Source organism: Equus caballus, chromosome 15, assembly GCF_041296265.1.
Source record: "Equus caballus isolate H_3958 breed thoroughbred chromosome 15, TB-T2T, whole genome shotgun sequence".
Classification (NCBI taxonomy): Eukaryota; Metazoa; Chordata; class Mammalia; order Perissodactyla; family Equidae; genus Equus; species Equus caballus.
In genome coordinates this window covers 22,448,142-22,465,898 of record NC_091698.1, presented here as the reverse complement: position 1 = coordinate 22,465,898, position 17,757 = coordinate 22,448,142, and the positions used below count along the sequence as shown (strand labels likewise).

Below are 17,757 nucleotides of genomic sequence, written 5' to 3'. Positions count from 1 at the left end.
GTTCTTTTGTGTTTGGTGAAAGTGGAGATTTTAAGGAGGAACAGTGTACTTTTACAGCCTTAACGAAACTGAGACAAACGTGGAAATTACCAGCAGTGATAAAAGCATAGACCTTTAGCACAATTCGATGCAAACCAGTTGATTGTACATTCCATTGGGAAATAAAAGAGTAAAATTAAAGATTGAAGAAAACAGAAACGTTGGAAGTAGGAATGCGAGGACTGTGATGAAAGGCGAGCACAGATCTTTAGCTTTCAGGTCTCGGAACCCCCAGTGATAATGCGCCCCCCGATGCATTTTCCCCGTGTGTCTCTCCATAGCGTGGAGGATAGCCGGATCAAAGGGAAGGTTAAGAGCTTTTCTCTTTATTGCCATTTTTGTCCACCTGCTACGCACTATATGGGGCAATGGAAGTGCAAAGTGAGTAACACTTGCTACAGCCCTGTGAACGTGTTCTAGTGGGTGAAACAGACCCTCAGGGGGATCTGTGGACTCTAGTGCCATAGGTGCTCTTTATGTACTTAGACACTCATTGAGCTTAGACACTCAGTGTCTGCTAAAGACGTTGGCACAGTGCTACTGAGGGCAGAGAGCCACATGGGTCACTCACTGTCCACTCAACACACTGAGTGAATGTCTTCAATGAAAAACGTTTGTGTTTTCTCATATCCTTGCCCATGTTGGGTGTTATTACTTCCCTCTACCTTCAGATGAATCCAAACTGTGGGTGACAAGGCCCAGGATAAGTTACTTTCACCCTGTCTCTTGGATTTCTTGCAGCACCTCCGATGGGCCACACCTGTGCCCTCTCTAGTGAGTTTTGTATGTGCTGTTCCCTCTGCCTGGAAGAGCCTCATACCCCTCTTGGCTTTGACAATTTCTGATTCTCTTCTCTTCTCTGGTGAAGCATTGTTTCATTCAGGGGCCCCTCCTTCATGGGGCAGACAAGATTAGGGACCCTGTGATGTGGTTCCATCATGACTTTCCCCTCTCTATAATAAGCACTACTTTTGTAATGACCTCCTTGACATCCTTCATCCCCATAGATGGTAAACTTCCTGAGGACAGGGCCATGTCTGTCTTGGTTGTTGCTGTGTCTCTAGTGACTTGCACGCTTCCTGATGGTGAGTGCTTGGATATGCTTGTGAGTCAATGAATGAAAGAGTAAGTAATGATATAAGTTATTTATCAGTTTCTAGGAAGGATGAGTATTTTCTTTGCAATGATTTTCCCATAATATATACGATTTTCATCTAATGATTTATAGGCTAGTCAATCATTTTTTCAACATATGTGTCTTGAGCACCAACTTGGGGTTTTAAAAGTGAGCAGGCCACCTTTGTGCCATCTGAGCACTTTTGTGCATGGTAGTTAAAACTTGGCATTTGGAATTGGTCAGGTTTTCGTAGATGATCTTTATCGAGTTCAGGACGTTCCTTTCTGTTGCTAGTTTGCAGAGGCTTTTTATCATGAATGGAGATTGAACTTTTGCCACATGCTTTTTCTGCATTGATTGGTATAATCATGTAATTTTTCTTCTTTAGTACGTTGATAGGATGAATTACATTGATTAGTCTTTGAATATTTAACCAGCCTTGTATCCCTGGAATACACCTCACTTGGTGATAGTGTATAATTTTTTTTATATTTTGCTGAATTCTTTGCTAATATTTCGGTAATGATTTTTGCATCTGCACTGTAATTCTGCACCCAATTCCAAGGTGTGGGTTTATCCCACACACCACTAAGCAATTCTTGGACATCAGCTGGGTTTCCCACACTTCAACTCAATTCTGACACTTTGTACCCGGAGAGAGCATCGGATCCCACAGGTTAAGAGTTTGGTCCCAAAGGACTGCCTTCTATTTCAGATGCCAGCCGCAAGTCCAGGTTGTCACCTGTGTTTCTGACTGACCGGCTATAGATTAGAGGTTCCAACAAACCCCATCCTTGGATTCGATTAATTTACGAGTGGTTTGGAGATCTCAGACAAACATTTTACTTACTAGATTACCCATTTATTATAAAAGGCTGTAACTCAGTAACAGGCAGATGGAAGAGATGCACAGGGCAGGTATGGGGCAAGGGCGCAGAGCTTCCATGCTTCTCCGGGTGTGCCACTCTCCCCGAATCTCCACGTGTTCACCAACCTGGGAGCTCTCCAAACCAAGTCCTTTTGGGTTTTTATGGAGGGTTCATTATGCAGGCGCGATTGCTTAGATCTCTGGCCATTGGTGGGTGATTCAGTCTCCAGCCCCTCCCCCCTCCCTGAGGTCAGGGTGGGTGGGCCTGAAAGTTCCAACCCTCTAATCACATGGCTGGTTCTCCTGGCAACCAGCCCCATCCTTAGGTGACCTAGGGACATTCCAAAGTCACCTCATTAACATAGTAAAGGACATTGGTCTGTTGCTTTCTTTTTTATACTGTCATTGGTTTTGATATCAGGGTAGTACTAGCTTCATAAAATGAACTGGATGTTCCTCCCTCCTCTGTTTTCTGGAAGAGATTGTGTAGAATTAGTGTTGTTTTGTAGAATTCAGTAGTGAAACCATCTGGGCCTAGAGTTTTCTTTTGTGAGGAGTTTTAAGTTACAGATTAAATTCTTTTTGCTAGTTATTGGGCTATTCAAATTGTCTCCATATGAGGTGAGTTGCGGCCGTTTGTGTTTTTAGAGGAATCAGTCCGTTTCATCTAAGATGTCAAGTATGTGTGTAGAGTACTTTCTAGTATTCCCTTATCATCCCTTTGATGTCACCAGGGTCTGAATGATATCGCTGTTTAACTCCCAATATAAATAATTTGTGTCTTCTCTTTTTTTTAACAGTCTTGCTAGAGGTTTGTCAATTTTAATGGTCTTTTCAAAGATACAGCTTTTTATATCATTGAAGTTTTTTCTAGTTTTCTGGTTTCAATTTCACTGACCTGCTGTTTTCTTTATAATTTCCTTCCTTCTGCTTCCTTTGGGTTTATTTTGCTCTTCTTTGTCTAGATTCTTGAAGTAGAAGGCTAGATTATTGATTTGAGACTTTTCCTCTTCTCTAATAAATGCGTTTAGTGCTATACATTTCTCTCAGCACTACTTTAACCATATCCCACGTTTTTTTTGTTCTGTTTTTTGTGAGGAAGCTTCGCCCTGAGCTAACATCCATGACCAATCCTCTTCTTTTTTTGCCTGAGGAAGATTAGCCAAGCTGACATCCGTGCCAGTCTTCTTCTGTTTTGTATGTGGGATGCTTCCACAGCATGGCTGATGAGTGGAGTAGGTCCTCACCCAGGATCTGAACCCGAGAACCCCGGCCCCCAAAGCAGAGTGCACAGAACTTTAACCACTTAGCCATGGGGCTGGCCTCTGGATCCCATATTTTGATATGTTATGTTTTCATTTTTATTCAGTTCAGAGTACTTTTTGGTTTCCCTTGAGACTTCCTCTTTGACCCATGGATTATTTGTTTGTAATAACACTATTAAGTTATAATTTGCATAATATATTTCACCCATTTACAGAATGCGATTTGATGGTCTTTAGTATATTCACAGTTGTGCAACCATCACTACAATAAAATTTAGAATATTTTCATCACCCTCCAAAGAAATCCCATATACTTTAGCTATGACTATGTGATTCCCCCATCCTGCACCAGCCCTAGGAAATCCCTAATCTACTTTCTGTCTTTGTAGTTTTGCCTATTCTGGACATTTCATATAAATAGAATCAAATCATATGTATGTGGTTTTTTGTGACTGGCTTCTTTCACTTAGCACAATGTTTTTGAGGTTCATCCACGTTGTTGCATCTATCAGTGTGTCATTCCTTTTTATGGCCAAATATTCCTTTGTGAGGTTTTGCCACATTTTGTTTATCCATTCATCATTTCATGGGCATTTGGGTTGTTTCCAACCTCTTGGCTATTATGAATAATGCTGTTATGAACATTTTGTCTATAAGTTTTTGCGTGCACAGATTCTCATTTCTTTTGAGTGAAATTTGTAGGCCAAATGATAAGTCTATGTTTAACTTTTTGAGGAACTGCCAGGCTTTTTGCCAGAGTGGCTGTACAATTTATATTCCCACCAGCAGTGTATGAGGGTTCTGATTGCTCCACATCCTTGCGAACATTTGTTATTATCTGTCTTTTTGATTACAGCCATCCTGATGGATGTGAAGACTCATAGATTATTTAGAAGTGTGTTGCTGAGTCTCCAAGTTTAGAGATTCTGCTGCTTTCTGTTTGTTATTGATTTCTAATTTGACTTTGTTGTGGTTAGAGAATATACTCTGTTTGATTTCAGTTCTTTTAAGTTTGTTGAGGTTTGTTTTTATGGCCCAGGATATGTTTTCTTGGTACATGTTCCGTGGAGTCTTGACAAGAATGTGTAATCTGTTGGTGGTTGGCATCTTCTATAGAATTCGATGCTGTTGGTTGATGGTCTAGTTATTCCATCAATTATTGAGAGAGGGGTGTTGAAGTCTTTAGCTGGAGTTGTGTGTTTGTCTATTTCTCCTTTTCATTCTATCAGTTTTTGTTTCATGTATTTTGTAGTTCTGTTGTTTGGTGCATACACATTTAAGCTTGCTCTGTCTCCTTGGTGGACTGACCCTTTAGCCTTATGTAGTGTCTTTCCCTGTCTCTAGTAATTTTCTTTGCTCTGAAGCTTACTTCACTGCATGTTAATGTAGTCACTCCTGCTTTCTTTTGATTAATGTTTTAATGATGTAACTTTTTCCACTCTTTTATTTTCAACATGCCTATGTCATTGTGTTTGAAGTGGGATTTTGGTAGACAGCATAAAGTTGGGTCATATTTTTTGTTAATCCATTCTGCTGACAGCTGTCTTTTAATTGATACATTTCGACTATTTACGTTTTATGTAACGATTGATATGTTGGGGTTTAAATCTGCCCCTTTATTTTTTGTATTGTTTGTTCACTGTTTTTGTTTCTCTGTTTTCTTTTCCTGCCTTCCCATGGGTTACTTGAACACTTTTTAGAACTCCATTTTAATTTATCTATTGTGTTTTGGAGGGTATCTCTTTGTATAGCTTCTTTAGTGGTTCCTCTAGATATTACATTATATATACATAACAATATCAGTTTCCTGCTGTAGTCATTTACCAGTGTGAGGGAACTACAGAAACCTTACCTCCTTTTACATCTTTTTATCCTTGCCCACTCATAATATAATTGTCCTGAACATTTTCTCTATATACCTTGAGAACCATATCAAACGGTCTTAGAATTTTGGCTTCAGCAGTCAAACTTAATTTAGAAAGTAAGTTTAGAGAAGGAAAACTTATTGAATTTGCTCAGATTTTTACTCTTTCTGCCTTTCTTTCTTACTTCCTGATGTTCCAAGATTCCATTGCTTTCCATGAGAATTTCCATTAGCCATTATTTTGGGGCAGGTCGGCTGGTAACAAATGTTCTTAGTTTTCCTTCACCTGAGAATGTCTTGATTTCCTCTGCATTACTGAGGGACGCTTTCTCTGGATATAGAATTCTGGGCTGGCAGTTCCTTTGTCTGCACATAAACAATATTGTGCCACTTCCTTATAGCTCCCCTAATTTCTAATGGGAAATCTGCTAACATTCTGTTTTCCCTCCTGTAGATAAGATGTCCTTTCTCTTTACCTGCTATCAAGGCTTTTTCTTTTTCTATATTTTTGGAACTTTGACTATGATGTGTCTTGATGTGAATTTCTTTGGGTTTATTCTATTTGAGGCTCACTCATCTTGATTCTGTAGCTTAATGTCTTTTGCCGAATTTGGGAAGTTTTAGCTATTATTTCTTTGAGTACTTTTCCAGCCTCTCTCTCTCTCTTTTTTTCTCTATGGGACTCTGATGACATGAATGCTAGATTTTTTGTTATAGTTCCACAGGTCCCTTAGGCCCTAAGTCAGTTTTCTCTCTGTTGTTCACATTGGGTAATTTCTATCATTTTATCTTGCATTTTACTAATTCTTTCCTGTCTACTCCATTCTGCTGTCGAGCCTAGACAATTGAAATTTTTATTTCAATTATTCTATTTTTCAGTTCTAAAATTTCCATAGAGTTCTTCTTTATATCTTTTATTTCTTTGCACAGGTGTTTTATTTCTTTGCTCCAACTTTCTATTTTTTTCTCATTTGTTTCAAGTGTGTTTGTAATTGGTCATGAAACATTTTTATCTTGGCAGTATTAAAATTTTGCCAGATAAATCAAGCATCTCTGTTATCATGACAGTGGCATCTATGGATTGTCTTTTTTCATTAAGTTTGAGATCTTCCTTGTTGCTGATGTGATGAGTGATTTTCTATTGAAGCATGTACATTTCAGGTCTTATATTATGAGACCCTGGATCTTATTCATACCTCCTGTTTTAAATGACCTCCTAGGACACAACTCTGCTGGTGGGGTGGAGGGAGATGCCGTATCATTACTGCCAGCTGGGGGTAGGTTTTCAGATTTCCCACTTTGCTTCCATTGACCACCTGAGGGGGATGCTCCTCCTTGGTGCTGCATGGGGCGGGAGTTCTGGATCCTTACCAGGTCTCCACTGACACCTCCTTGCTGCTCCCTTGTGGCCTCCACTGACACCACAGGGAAGGCCTGGCTTCATTACTGTTGGGTGGAAGTGAAAGTCCTGACTCGCTACTAAGCCTCTGACTTACCAGGGGCAGGGCGTGGTGCCTCATTATTACAGGGTGGTGAAAGTCCAGGTTTCCCACGTAGTCTTCACTGGCAGCAGGAGGGAGAGGGGTGTCATTACCACCCAGTAGTGGAGACAGTCCCACCTCCCTGCTTTTTCTTTTCTGACACCACCCTAATAGGGAGGCTGAGGTGTCCCTTACAGTCTAGACTCCCCACTCAGACTTTGCTGGGGCTGGGGCCTCAGCTTCTTCTGTGGTGTTTTCCTGGAGTGCAGCTGTGATTATCTAAGAGGTTTCTGTCTTGCTAGGCTGGCTTTCTCCTGGTCTTTCTCTAAAGAGAGCAGGCTTTTGTTGTGTGTGCCCATTGGCGTTTCCAGGTTGCTGCCTTCTTCGACTCCAAGTCTGAGATCTTAGAGGCAAAAGGAAAACCTGGGAAATTCCTTGTCATGTCGTTCTCCAGATCTGGAGTCCCTAGCTGGTCTTCCTTCTTCTCTCCGCCTTCCAGGGTCTTCCTAGAGTGGGAATAGAGAAAAATAAATACTCCATCTTCCTAGAAGCAAAAGTCAGTTCTTTTGGTTTCTCTTCATTTTCTTACCTTTTTTTTGTTTTTCTGCACAAACTTTAAAAAGGTGAATTCAGAAGAAGAAACCTGTCTTCTACCTTAATATACTTTATTTTTGGGTCACTGATTCTATCATGTTGTAAGTGAGATGATTACAGCATAAGATTTCCTTCTGTTTTAATAGATTTTTAAAAACTGTTAAACTCTTTGACCTTCACAGAACTTTTCACAGTTGTAAAAGTAAAAAAGAAACACGTAGGTGTGTGATTTTTCTTTATCTCCTCCAATACCACTGATTAAATTTTGCTTTCTTTCCCCGTGGTTATATAGCTTCTTACTTTATATGATATTCTTGTATCACTACATGCCATTGTCTGGACTTACTATTGGGCTTAATGAAAACAAGCAGCAATATTTTTGGCAGTGGCGTAGGGCAAGTCTGACATCATACCCTTTAAGAAGAGACAGCTCTTCTATAATATTCGTTCTGTAGAAACTGTCTGCCATTTCTTCCAGCTAAATCTTGCTATCAATTTGTTAACCTCCATGATATTTTTCAAGGAGATTCTGATTGGCGTTTATAATCTTCATTATCTCCTTTGAGATCTTCTCTTTTCTCATTGTTCTCTATCTCACTGAATAATCCCACTCTACACCCAGTTGTTTGAGCCAAAAACCTTGAATTCATCTTTGATTCCTCTTTCTCACTTCATCCAACGCTGGGTCGCTCAGTGCCTTGTACAGAGAAGCTACTCAACAAGTATCCGATTGAGGGTCTAACTATGTTCCTTTCCAAAATTCTTCATGGCCAGACTGCACTCGTTATGTTTTTCTTTTTCTTTGCAAGTGGTCAAGTCATTTGGAAATATTAAATACCATGTAAGTTCTGCTTTGGAATAATCCCAATAAATTTTTGATGTTTCATTTACATTTTCAATTATTTTATTAAGTCTTTTGCAAACCATATAAGTGGAACACTTTTAAAACCTCTATATTCACAGCTGCACTAGTTTTTGGTGTGGTGAATGTTAAATTATCTTTCAGTCCGCGTATAGGACTAAATGTTGTGAGAAATCTATATTCACACGTTAGTAAGTTATTGACATAGATCAGTTAATTCTACTTTATTGGTTGAATCTTATTCTATTTATTTTATTTATTTGCTTATCTTTATTATTTATTTTTATTATTTTCTCAATTCGATTCTATTTAATTTTGGAATTTAATTCTATCACTGTCTTTGTCCACTAGAGTTATCATGCAGTGATAGCAGCTTATTGATGTATGTGATCAAAACGGTATTTCTTACTATTTTCTCTCTGTTTCTATCTATTGCTCATTAACATTCTATTTTTTAAAATGTATATTTGGTGCTATGTGAATTGGAATACATAAAATCAGCAATTTTAGGCTTGAATGAACTTGTTATTTCTCTTAATACTTCAAAACAAGTTTAATGTATTCCATAAATATTTACCTTTTTGCCCCCAGCCAAATAGGCATGACTTATTTTGGACTACACTTTACTTGAAATCCAGCTTTTCCCAGAGTTGCTTGGAGAATGACCAGCCCAGAAGCTGGTTCTGGGTCAGGTAGCCTGAATGGCTGGCTGTGCTGACATTGCTCCCAAGGGTACTTGTCCTCCACTTAACATGGGCTTGGCAAATATTTATGGATCTAATAAATGTCATTCTTTTTTCTTTAACCTTTATAAAATATGGAGTATCAATTAGAAGGTTTGTGTTTATTTTCACCTAGAGTTAGTGCTCTCTCTCCCGGGGTTTGTCCTTCCTCACCTCTGCTGGGGTCCCTTTTCCTTACTACTTGTGAATTAAAACTGTATTTTTTTTGATTGAGACTTGTTTTGTATGGTTTTTGTTGGTGGTGGTGGTGATGATTTTCTCTGACTCAGATTTTTACATTGTTGCTCTTTTGTGATCCTGCTTATCTGGAAGCTTCCTGTGTTGTTTCTCACTTTGCTCTCTTCCCAGAATTTAACAAATAGCTTATTTTAAGTATAATGAGAAAATGTAGTGAATTAGTTGTATTGCCCTTAGTTATGCATAGATCTACAGATTTTAAGCTCAGTGAATTTCCACAATGTATGCAGAGAGAAATTAAGACAGATTCCCTCTAAAAGGGGAATGTCTTAACTGTATTTTGTACAAGAGACCTCTAGTCCTGCCTGCCTTCCCACTGAGTGAATTTCTATTGCGATTAAAATAAAATAAATTTTAAAGCATCCATTCTCACAGACTTTTATGTGGTAGTAATGAAAAGTGAATGACACAAGTACAATGCCCCAGACACTGTAAATGGAAGTTAGCAGGAAATACAAAGAACAGACTAAGCTGGGGGTAGCCACAGCCTGGGGGCCACATGGGGCCCTTAGCCTCGTTTTGTATGGTCCAGGGGTCGAGAATGATTTTACATTTTTAAATGGTTAGACAAAATCAAAAGAATATATTTCGTGACGTATAAAATTGTATTTTTGTTTCCATGTCCGTAAATAAAATTTTGTTAGAATACAGCCACGCTCGTTCATTTAGGTGTTATCTCGTTATCTCGGGTGACTTTTGTACCACAGCAGACAGTAAAGTATGGTCTGCAAGCCAAGAACGTTTACTGTCTGTCCCTTTGCAGAGAAAAGCTGACTCCTGGACCAAACAGTAGATTGTACCTGCAGTAGCTCATGTTCAGCCGCAGTAGCTCATGTTCAGCCTTGTAAAAATCATCAAAAAGTTCATTTTGGGGCTGGCCCGGTGGCGCAGTGGTTAAGTTTGCACGTTCCACTTCAGCGGCCCAGGGTTTGCAGGTTTGGATCCTGGGTGCGGACCCATGCGCCCACTGCTTATCAAGCCATGCTGTAGCAGGCATCCCACATACAAAACAGAGGAAGATGGGCACGGATGTTAGCTCAGGGCCAGTCTTCCTCAGTAAAAAGAGGAGGATTGGCGGCAGATGTTAACTCAGGGCTAATCTTCCTCCAAAAAGAAAAGTTCATTTTATTTTTTGCCCAATAACTGACATATTTCTCAATAATATTGGGTGGGATAATGACCCTGGAAAGGCGAAGTCTGTCTATTCAAGTTCATTTCCCCATCAAGAAATCCTTGCTGGTAGGGTAGGGGAGAGGCATAAATGCATGCATATTTGTAAATGTTGATTGATTTGTTTTATTCTGTGAACAATGAATTTTAAGAAGCTTTTTAAAATTTTGTTTTGACTATTTATTTTGCTGATAAGTTTGGCTCTGTCATTCATAAAAGCATAGACACCTATATACAAAACCTTTGATGCCAGCAGAGAATGTGTTATAAAATTCATTGTCTCTCTTTATGTTCACCAAAAAACATTGAACTAAGATCCCTTGTGACCACCCTTAATTTAATCCCTTCTTGCCTGTGGAACAACTGGGCAGATCCAGTAACTGCTCTCCAATTTCAAGCAAGGGTCAGTCAGACCAGTTCCGAATGGCCTAAGCATTCATAAAAGAAAGGAGAACAGCCTTTTCAAAATATGGACACTGTTTTCCATAGTGGTTGCACCAGCTTGCAGTCCCACCAGAAGTGTATGAGGGTTCTCTATTCTCCACATCTTCTCCAATGTTTGTTATTTCTTGTCTTGTTAATTAAGTCAACAATTCAAATAGATTTCTGCACCCCAATGTTCATCACAGCATTATTCACGACAGCCAAGATGTGGAAGCAACCCAAGTGCCCATGAAGGGATGAATATCTAAAGAAGATGTAGTATATATACACAATGGAATACTACTGAGCCATGAAAAAGACAAAATCATGCCTTTTGTGACAACATGGATTGACCTTGAGGGTATTATGCTAAGTGAAATAAGTCAGATGGAGAAAGACAAACACCATATGATTTTACTCTTATGTGGAAGATAAATAAACACATAGAAAAGGAGGACAGATTAATGGGTATCAGAGGAGAAGGGGGTGGGAGGTGGGCGAAAGGGGTAAAGGGGCACGCATATGGTGATGGATAAAAACTAGACTGTTGGTGATGAACACAAGGAAATCTATATACAAACTGACATATAGTAGTGTACACCTGAAATTTACACAATATTATAAGCAAATATGACCTCAATAAAATAATTAAAAGATAAAATATAAGCACATGATTTCTTAAACAAATGACTCAGTCTGTTGCTGTTCTTTTTCTGATATTTGCTACTACCAGATTTTCTCCTCCTCATTTCCACCACGCCTCCTTCAGCCCTCTGTCTTGGTGGCTCTTCCGTCTAACTGCATACTGCATTGATGTTGCTGCATTTCATTGGCTTCTACTGGGTGGATTCCTGCTCGCTTGCCTGGGTTCCTGGTCAGGATCAGTCACACTGCATGAGCAAGGCTGTCATTGGCCTGTATGGTGCATTTAAGCCATCTCTCTTTTATCCTACCTCCCAGATACCTGGTTTCCATCTTCCGTTCTTTGGAAGAAGAATCTCCTTTCAACACAGTGAGAGATGTCTTGCCAATGTGAGAGCATTGGGAACCTGAGACTGGCTGGCAGGAAAAGGAAAGAAAGAGAAAAGAAGAGGAAGTGGGAGTCGCCCTGAACTGGCCTCACCCATTTTCAGTTTGTCTTGCTTCTGTGCATTTCTTTAGAACTCTTTTCTCTTGCTTTTTCATGTAGAATAGGGGGAGAAAACAAAAATTTGGGGGCATCTGTGATGTTGCAGGCACAGTGGTTAGTGCTGTGCAGCCGACAGCTCCGTTATTGTTAAAGTTCTTCACATGGTGGGTGCACCTGTCGCCATTCTGCAGATGAGCAGACTGGGCCTCGGCCTGTTCGTAACCCAAACACCGCCACAGGCAGCGAGTCGGGGAGCTGGATCCGAAGCCAGGGAGCAGTCGCAGACGGCAGCCAAGGAGCTGATTGCGCTCGGAGCCTGGGGGACCAGGGAGGCTGCTGGAGCACATCCTAACGGGAAAGTCACGTGTAGAAGCAGGAGGCAGCGTGAGGAAAGTTACAAAGATACAGTTTTCACTGAGCTTTTTTAACTTCTCTGTTTAACAGAGAGGGTCGCAGGCCAGAGGTTGTGGGTAAAGAGAGGCCCAAAGAGCTGAATACATCTATTCTCCAACAGTGACTGGAGCCTGTTATAATATGAATAATAAAATAACCAAAGCTGGAGTGATGATTTGAATACCGACGTAAAGAAGTCCACTGTATTATTTAGAAATTAGTTCTTTAAATCTCTTCAAATTATCATGCTTACATTTTTTTGGTTCACAAACTATTTCACGCTGCAAGTTTAGTACATTTTATAGACTTCTAAGGATTTACTTATTAAAACTTATGGAATTGTAAGATTCTAAGGACTTATTCTGTCATTTTAATATTATGTTCCTGTAATTCAGATAATTTTTGTATGCTGCTTTAATTCTAAAACGTGTGAAACGCCTTCAGGATGACGCGCCGTTGCCTTGTAAATAAGGGTTGTCCTCAGCAAAGGCCTGTCAAGTGCCTTCGTGTGTGGAGTTGCGTCCCACGTTGCCCTGTGTGCTGGTCAACCCACGTTCCCCTCCTCCTTTCCTGCTACAGCCCTCCCTTCACAGTCTCTGCATTAAAGCTACAGTGGGCTCCACCTCCAAGTAGGAGACAGGGATTTTCCTCCATCTCCTCCCTTTCTAGGGGGTCTTCGTGCCTCCTCTATGTGTTTCATGCCTGTCTGTCCTTTATGAAGCCCTGCCAGATGCTGCCTCCTCCACGGTGTCCTCACCAGGTTTCCTCCTTCTCTAGTCCTGTAGCACTTGACTGGGGCTCTGTCACGCGGTGCCGTGGGTTAGAGTCGGTCCTAACCACAGCTGTTCCTTTGCTTCCATTGGAAGCTCTTCGAGATTGGCGATCATGGCGTGTTTATATCCCTCATGTGGTAGGCCCCCAATGTACCTTTGATGAATTGGTTTGGCTGTCTCTGAAGGAGCAGACATCTGAAAAATTAAACTTAGCCTTCCAAATGAAAGAATCTGAAATTAAGACTATTAAATAAGTTACGAACTCTTCTCAGTATTAGGGGTGACAGCAGTAGTCTGAAAACTGGCATGTGATCTGGCCACCTTGGCAAGACCTTGTACCTCTTTGAGCCTCAGTTTCCACTTAAATTAAAAAGGGGTGAGAGTAATTGCCTTGCCTACTCCTTCAGGTTTTTATGAGGATGAAATGAGATGTTACATTTGAAAATGTGTTGGAAATCACAAAATTGCTTCAAATATAAAATTGCATTCTTATTTAAGAAAAGTTAATGGGAGTTTAGACACAAACCGTACTGTATAAATACTGTGCACTTAGAGCCCTCAACTTCTGATATAGTTACACTTGTGCCTAAGTGTGCTTTGTGGTTAGTTTTGAGGGGATCATCTGACTTTTACGTCGAAGTCTGTAAAGCCATCTACGATCAATTATGCTGAGGGGGAGATTTGGAAATAGGATCCACTGGGTCTGTCGGAGAGAACCAGTTTATCTTCCACATGATTCCTGCATATCCTAAATCTTGTGTCTATTTGTTCCTTAATAGGCTTCCATCTCTATCACAAGTTGCCCACCATCGTGCCTGAGAGCTGCCTTCTTATAATGGTTGGACTTCTGCTAGGCGGGATTATTTTCGGAGTTGATGAAAAGTCCCCCCCTGCCATGAAGACTGATGTGTTCTTCTTATATCTCCTGCCACCCATCGTGCTTGATGCGGGCTACTTCATGCCCACGCGCCCGTTCTTTGAGAACTTCGGCACCATTTTCTGGTATGCTGTGGTGGGGACACTGTGGAATTCCATTGGCATTGGGGTGTCTTTGTTTGGTATCTGCCAGATTGAAGCCTTTGGCCTGAGTGACATCACTTTGCTCCAGAATCTGCTCTTTGGCAGCTTAATCTCCGCTGTGGATCCCGTGGCTGTGCTGGCCGTTTTTGAGAACATTCACGTCAACGAGCAGCTCTACATCCTGGTCTTTGGAGAGTCCCTGCTGAATGATGCAGTGACAGTGGTGAGTAACTCCAACATGGGGGCCGCCCACCGATTTGCATCAGCTTTCTGACAGTACCGCCTTAAGTGAGACCCTGTAGGCAGAGCATGCACCTGTGTGGTCACACAGCCCTGTGTTTAGAAGGGCTCCTTATTTGGTTTAATGCTCTATGGTCACTGTCTTGAAATGCTTAGTAAATTTTTTAATTTATTATATTCAGTTATTTATTTAGTTAGTTTCGTGTGTGTGTGTGAGGAAGATTGGCCCTGAGCTATTGATCTGTGCCAATCTTCCTCTATTTTGTATATGGGATTCCATCACAGCATGGCTTGATGAGCCGTGTGTAAGTCCACACCCGGGATCTGAACCTGCAAGCCCTTGGCTGGCAAAGTGGATTGTGCAAACCCAACCTCTTCACCACCGGGCCGGCCCTACTTATTTATTTATCATTATACAGTGGGCCCTCGTTTTCATTTTGCACTGGATTGCACCAGCTATGTAACTGTTCTTTGCTTGCAAGGCTCTGCTAATGCCAGAGGAGCATGAACCTGATCGTGACCTTTGTGTCTGAGGATTGCTCATTTAGCATTTTCAAAAGTAATGGTCTTTGATAAGAATTTAAAGGACTTCAGGTCCCAGAATTCGTCTTGAGAAATAATTCTGTCGTGTACAATGTCTGTAATACAAGTGAAGTGGTAATACCTACTAGGTGCCATTCTCCATCGGTTTATTTATTATTTTGTGACTTTAGGCAAATTTGTCATCATGCGCTCACTTCCTGTTACTATTCAGCCAGCATCTCTGGTCCTCACTATTTCCCTGTCTGTGGATATTTGTTCAGAAAATGCAAATTATTTTTAATTCTCACTAATTAACACGTAATTAGAGTCAGAGGCTGTTGTGATCTTAATGTTAGCAGAAGTTACCTCCACCCTGACTTCTGAGCTCAGGCAAGGTGTGGAGAGAAGGGGTGAGGCAGTCTCCCCCTCACTCACAGGCCTGCAAAGAGCTCCCCGCACTGTGAAGGACATTCGGGTCACCGGGAGGTTAACCACTATGCGCATCGGTGACGCTGTTTCACATTCGCCAAGATTCTGTGGTGGTGGTGGTGATATAACCATAGCCATAAGCTTTTGGGAATGCTTACCTTGTGCCCAGGTCTTTATGACAAACTAGGAAGTAGTTATTCTTTCCATTTTGCAGATAAGAAAATTCAGGTAGAGAAAGATTAATCAGAATGTATTTAAGTAACTTTAGTAATTTATATTACCCTCTGCCTTAGTTCCTATCATTGAAATGTTATTCTTGATTCATTTAAAAGTTAACATAGAAACCAACATTATTCTCTGACAGCCTATATTCAGACCCTCGGATGGAATAAAATATCGTCTTTAAGGATGTCGATTAACTCCATATGTAGTTAGGGAAAACTATGTGTAGAAAATAATTTGTTGGTAAGGAAATCCCGTATCTCAGAATAGCTGCTTAGACAACTGTGTTAAGACAACTAAGTCACCTCACTCAAGTAACAAAATCCACTTCATTTATTCCATTATTCATTAGCAGTGGTTAGTCATTAACTCACCAAGATTAAATTTTAACTGGGAAACTGCCATAGCAATGAAGACATTTTATGACTCATTCTAATGTCCGGAGGCAGCAAGTTTTCCATTGGGACTTATGTTTAATATTACATTTTACCCTTGTTGAGGGAGATTGTGGACACTTCAGTGTGGAATTCTCGTAGTGGAAAGCAAACTTGACAATGAAATAATGACACCATGCCGCATTCCTCCCGGGGCAGTGTAGCAGTCAGGTCAGTTTCAGAGTGGGACACCACGCCTCTACCCTGCTGCTGCTTCTCTTGTAAGAGCGCTCATTCGCACACCTCAGTGGTCCATTCTTTGAATTTGTCAAGAGTCGATCTCAGGAAAGGATCTGGCTCAACTCCAGTTTAAAGTGCACAAGGGCCCCAGGCCTCCCAGAGGCACATCCTGTGCTTCCTCTCAAGAGGCACAAAGCCATCAAATGTGGTTTTATGGATGGAGGGAGGGCTGACTCAGAGCGGGCAGTGGGCCAAATTGAGAGCCTGCCATTCCAGTGCAGGAAGGAGGACAAGGACAGAGAAAGGGTATGGCTGCTCTGTAGATGGGGAAGCCCTGGTTACAAGGCCAAAGCCGGTAAGTCAGGACCCTGCAGGGTTTCACATGGACAAGCCTTCCTCCCTAGGTTCTGTACCTGGGCTAAAAGCTGTGGACCCTCCAAGCCACACCCACAAGATACCAGGGCATGCCCAGGGGGTTTGCCCACCTAACAGCAGAAAATAAACCACCCCATATTTCTTTTACTGAATTAGCTGAATAGTGGACTGAATTGACCAGGTGTTAGGCATAATTAGAACAATGGTGTAAAAAATTATAATTTTGCCTCCTAGTCTAGAACCCTCAAAGAACAGAGGTCAAAATGTTTTATGGGAGATTCTTTGATTCAATTATCTGGCCCTATCTCCAGGAGAGGTGTAAGGAACTCATGGGATGCGGAAAGGTATGAAAAATATGGACCACACTGTGTACAATGAAGATGATGAGTCACTAGGAGTTGCAATTAGGAGAGCAGAGATTAAACAGAGACAATTAATGTTAAAAATGTAGTCTGGAGGATGAGTGAAATAGTAGGTCAGTGCAGTTTAAATTCCTTCCCCAAATCATTGTAAATTCAGTATTGAGCTAGAAGAGTTGAAGGGGAGAAAACATACCGTAAAAATGTCTCAAAGCAAAGAGAAATTGATAAGATATAAATTACAGTCAGACTCTTTGTGTTGTGGTCCAGGGCTATGGTAGATTGTGATTAACGGGAGAAATGACAGTTGAAAAAATAAAGGTGAGACTTTTAAATAGGATTATTGTGCCTTCCCTTATAACAAATATTTTAGGAAAATTTTTCAAAATTTCTCCTATTAGGCAAAGCTTGTGTAGCTTCTCAGTTATCTGAGAAGCCCTGCTGTTTCCACGGTAGTCCGTAATCAAATGACACACTCTCATGCTAATTTCCAGCGTCGTTTCTAGAATATGTTAATGCAACCATTGAATATTCTAGTACATTTTCCAAGAGCGCTTAGAGAGTTTCCTCACTCTGTCATGAGAAGTAGGCTTGGTTAAGGAGAGCAGGCTCTGTGGAAAGAGGTTAGGGATGTCCCCTAATGGCCATCACAGGCTGTGCAGTGGAAGTTAAGTTCAGGAGGTTGGAAGGTGAACAGTGACCAGGTGCAACTTAAATTTTGCTCTTGCAAATAGCAGAATAGATTTAAAACTCCTTAGGCAAAAATTATTCTTCTTTGTGTTTAATATCACAAAAAGTGACTTGAAAGCTGTTTTTCTGGAGCAAAGCTATTCTGATAAAGTGTATTGTGTGCATCCTTGTGGTACATGATTTCACTGAATTATTGCATCTTTGAAATCAAAGTTTAAAATAATTTCTAATTTTAATGTATGTTAGTGTTTTAAAAATTAAAATAATGACTAGAGAGATTTAAAGGTACTCAGCTGTCAAATGAGCCCATTACAGAATTTAGCAGTGA

General features: G+C 40.7%; 1 protein-coding gene across 1 annotated transcript in view; it reads left to right on the top strand.

The window, feature by feature from the left end:
• The window catches only part of SLC9A2 (solute carrier family 9 member A2), an 87,369-nt gene that overhangs the window by 18,492 nt on the left and 51,120 nt on the right, over positions 1-17,757 (top strand). Inside the window, 1 exon segment of the mRNA NM_001163960.1 lies at positions 13,738-14,201. Coding sequence (NP_001157432.1) covers positions 13,738-14,201 — 464 coding nt within the window.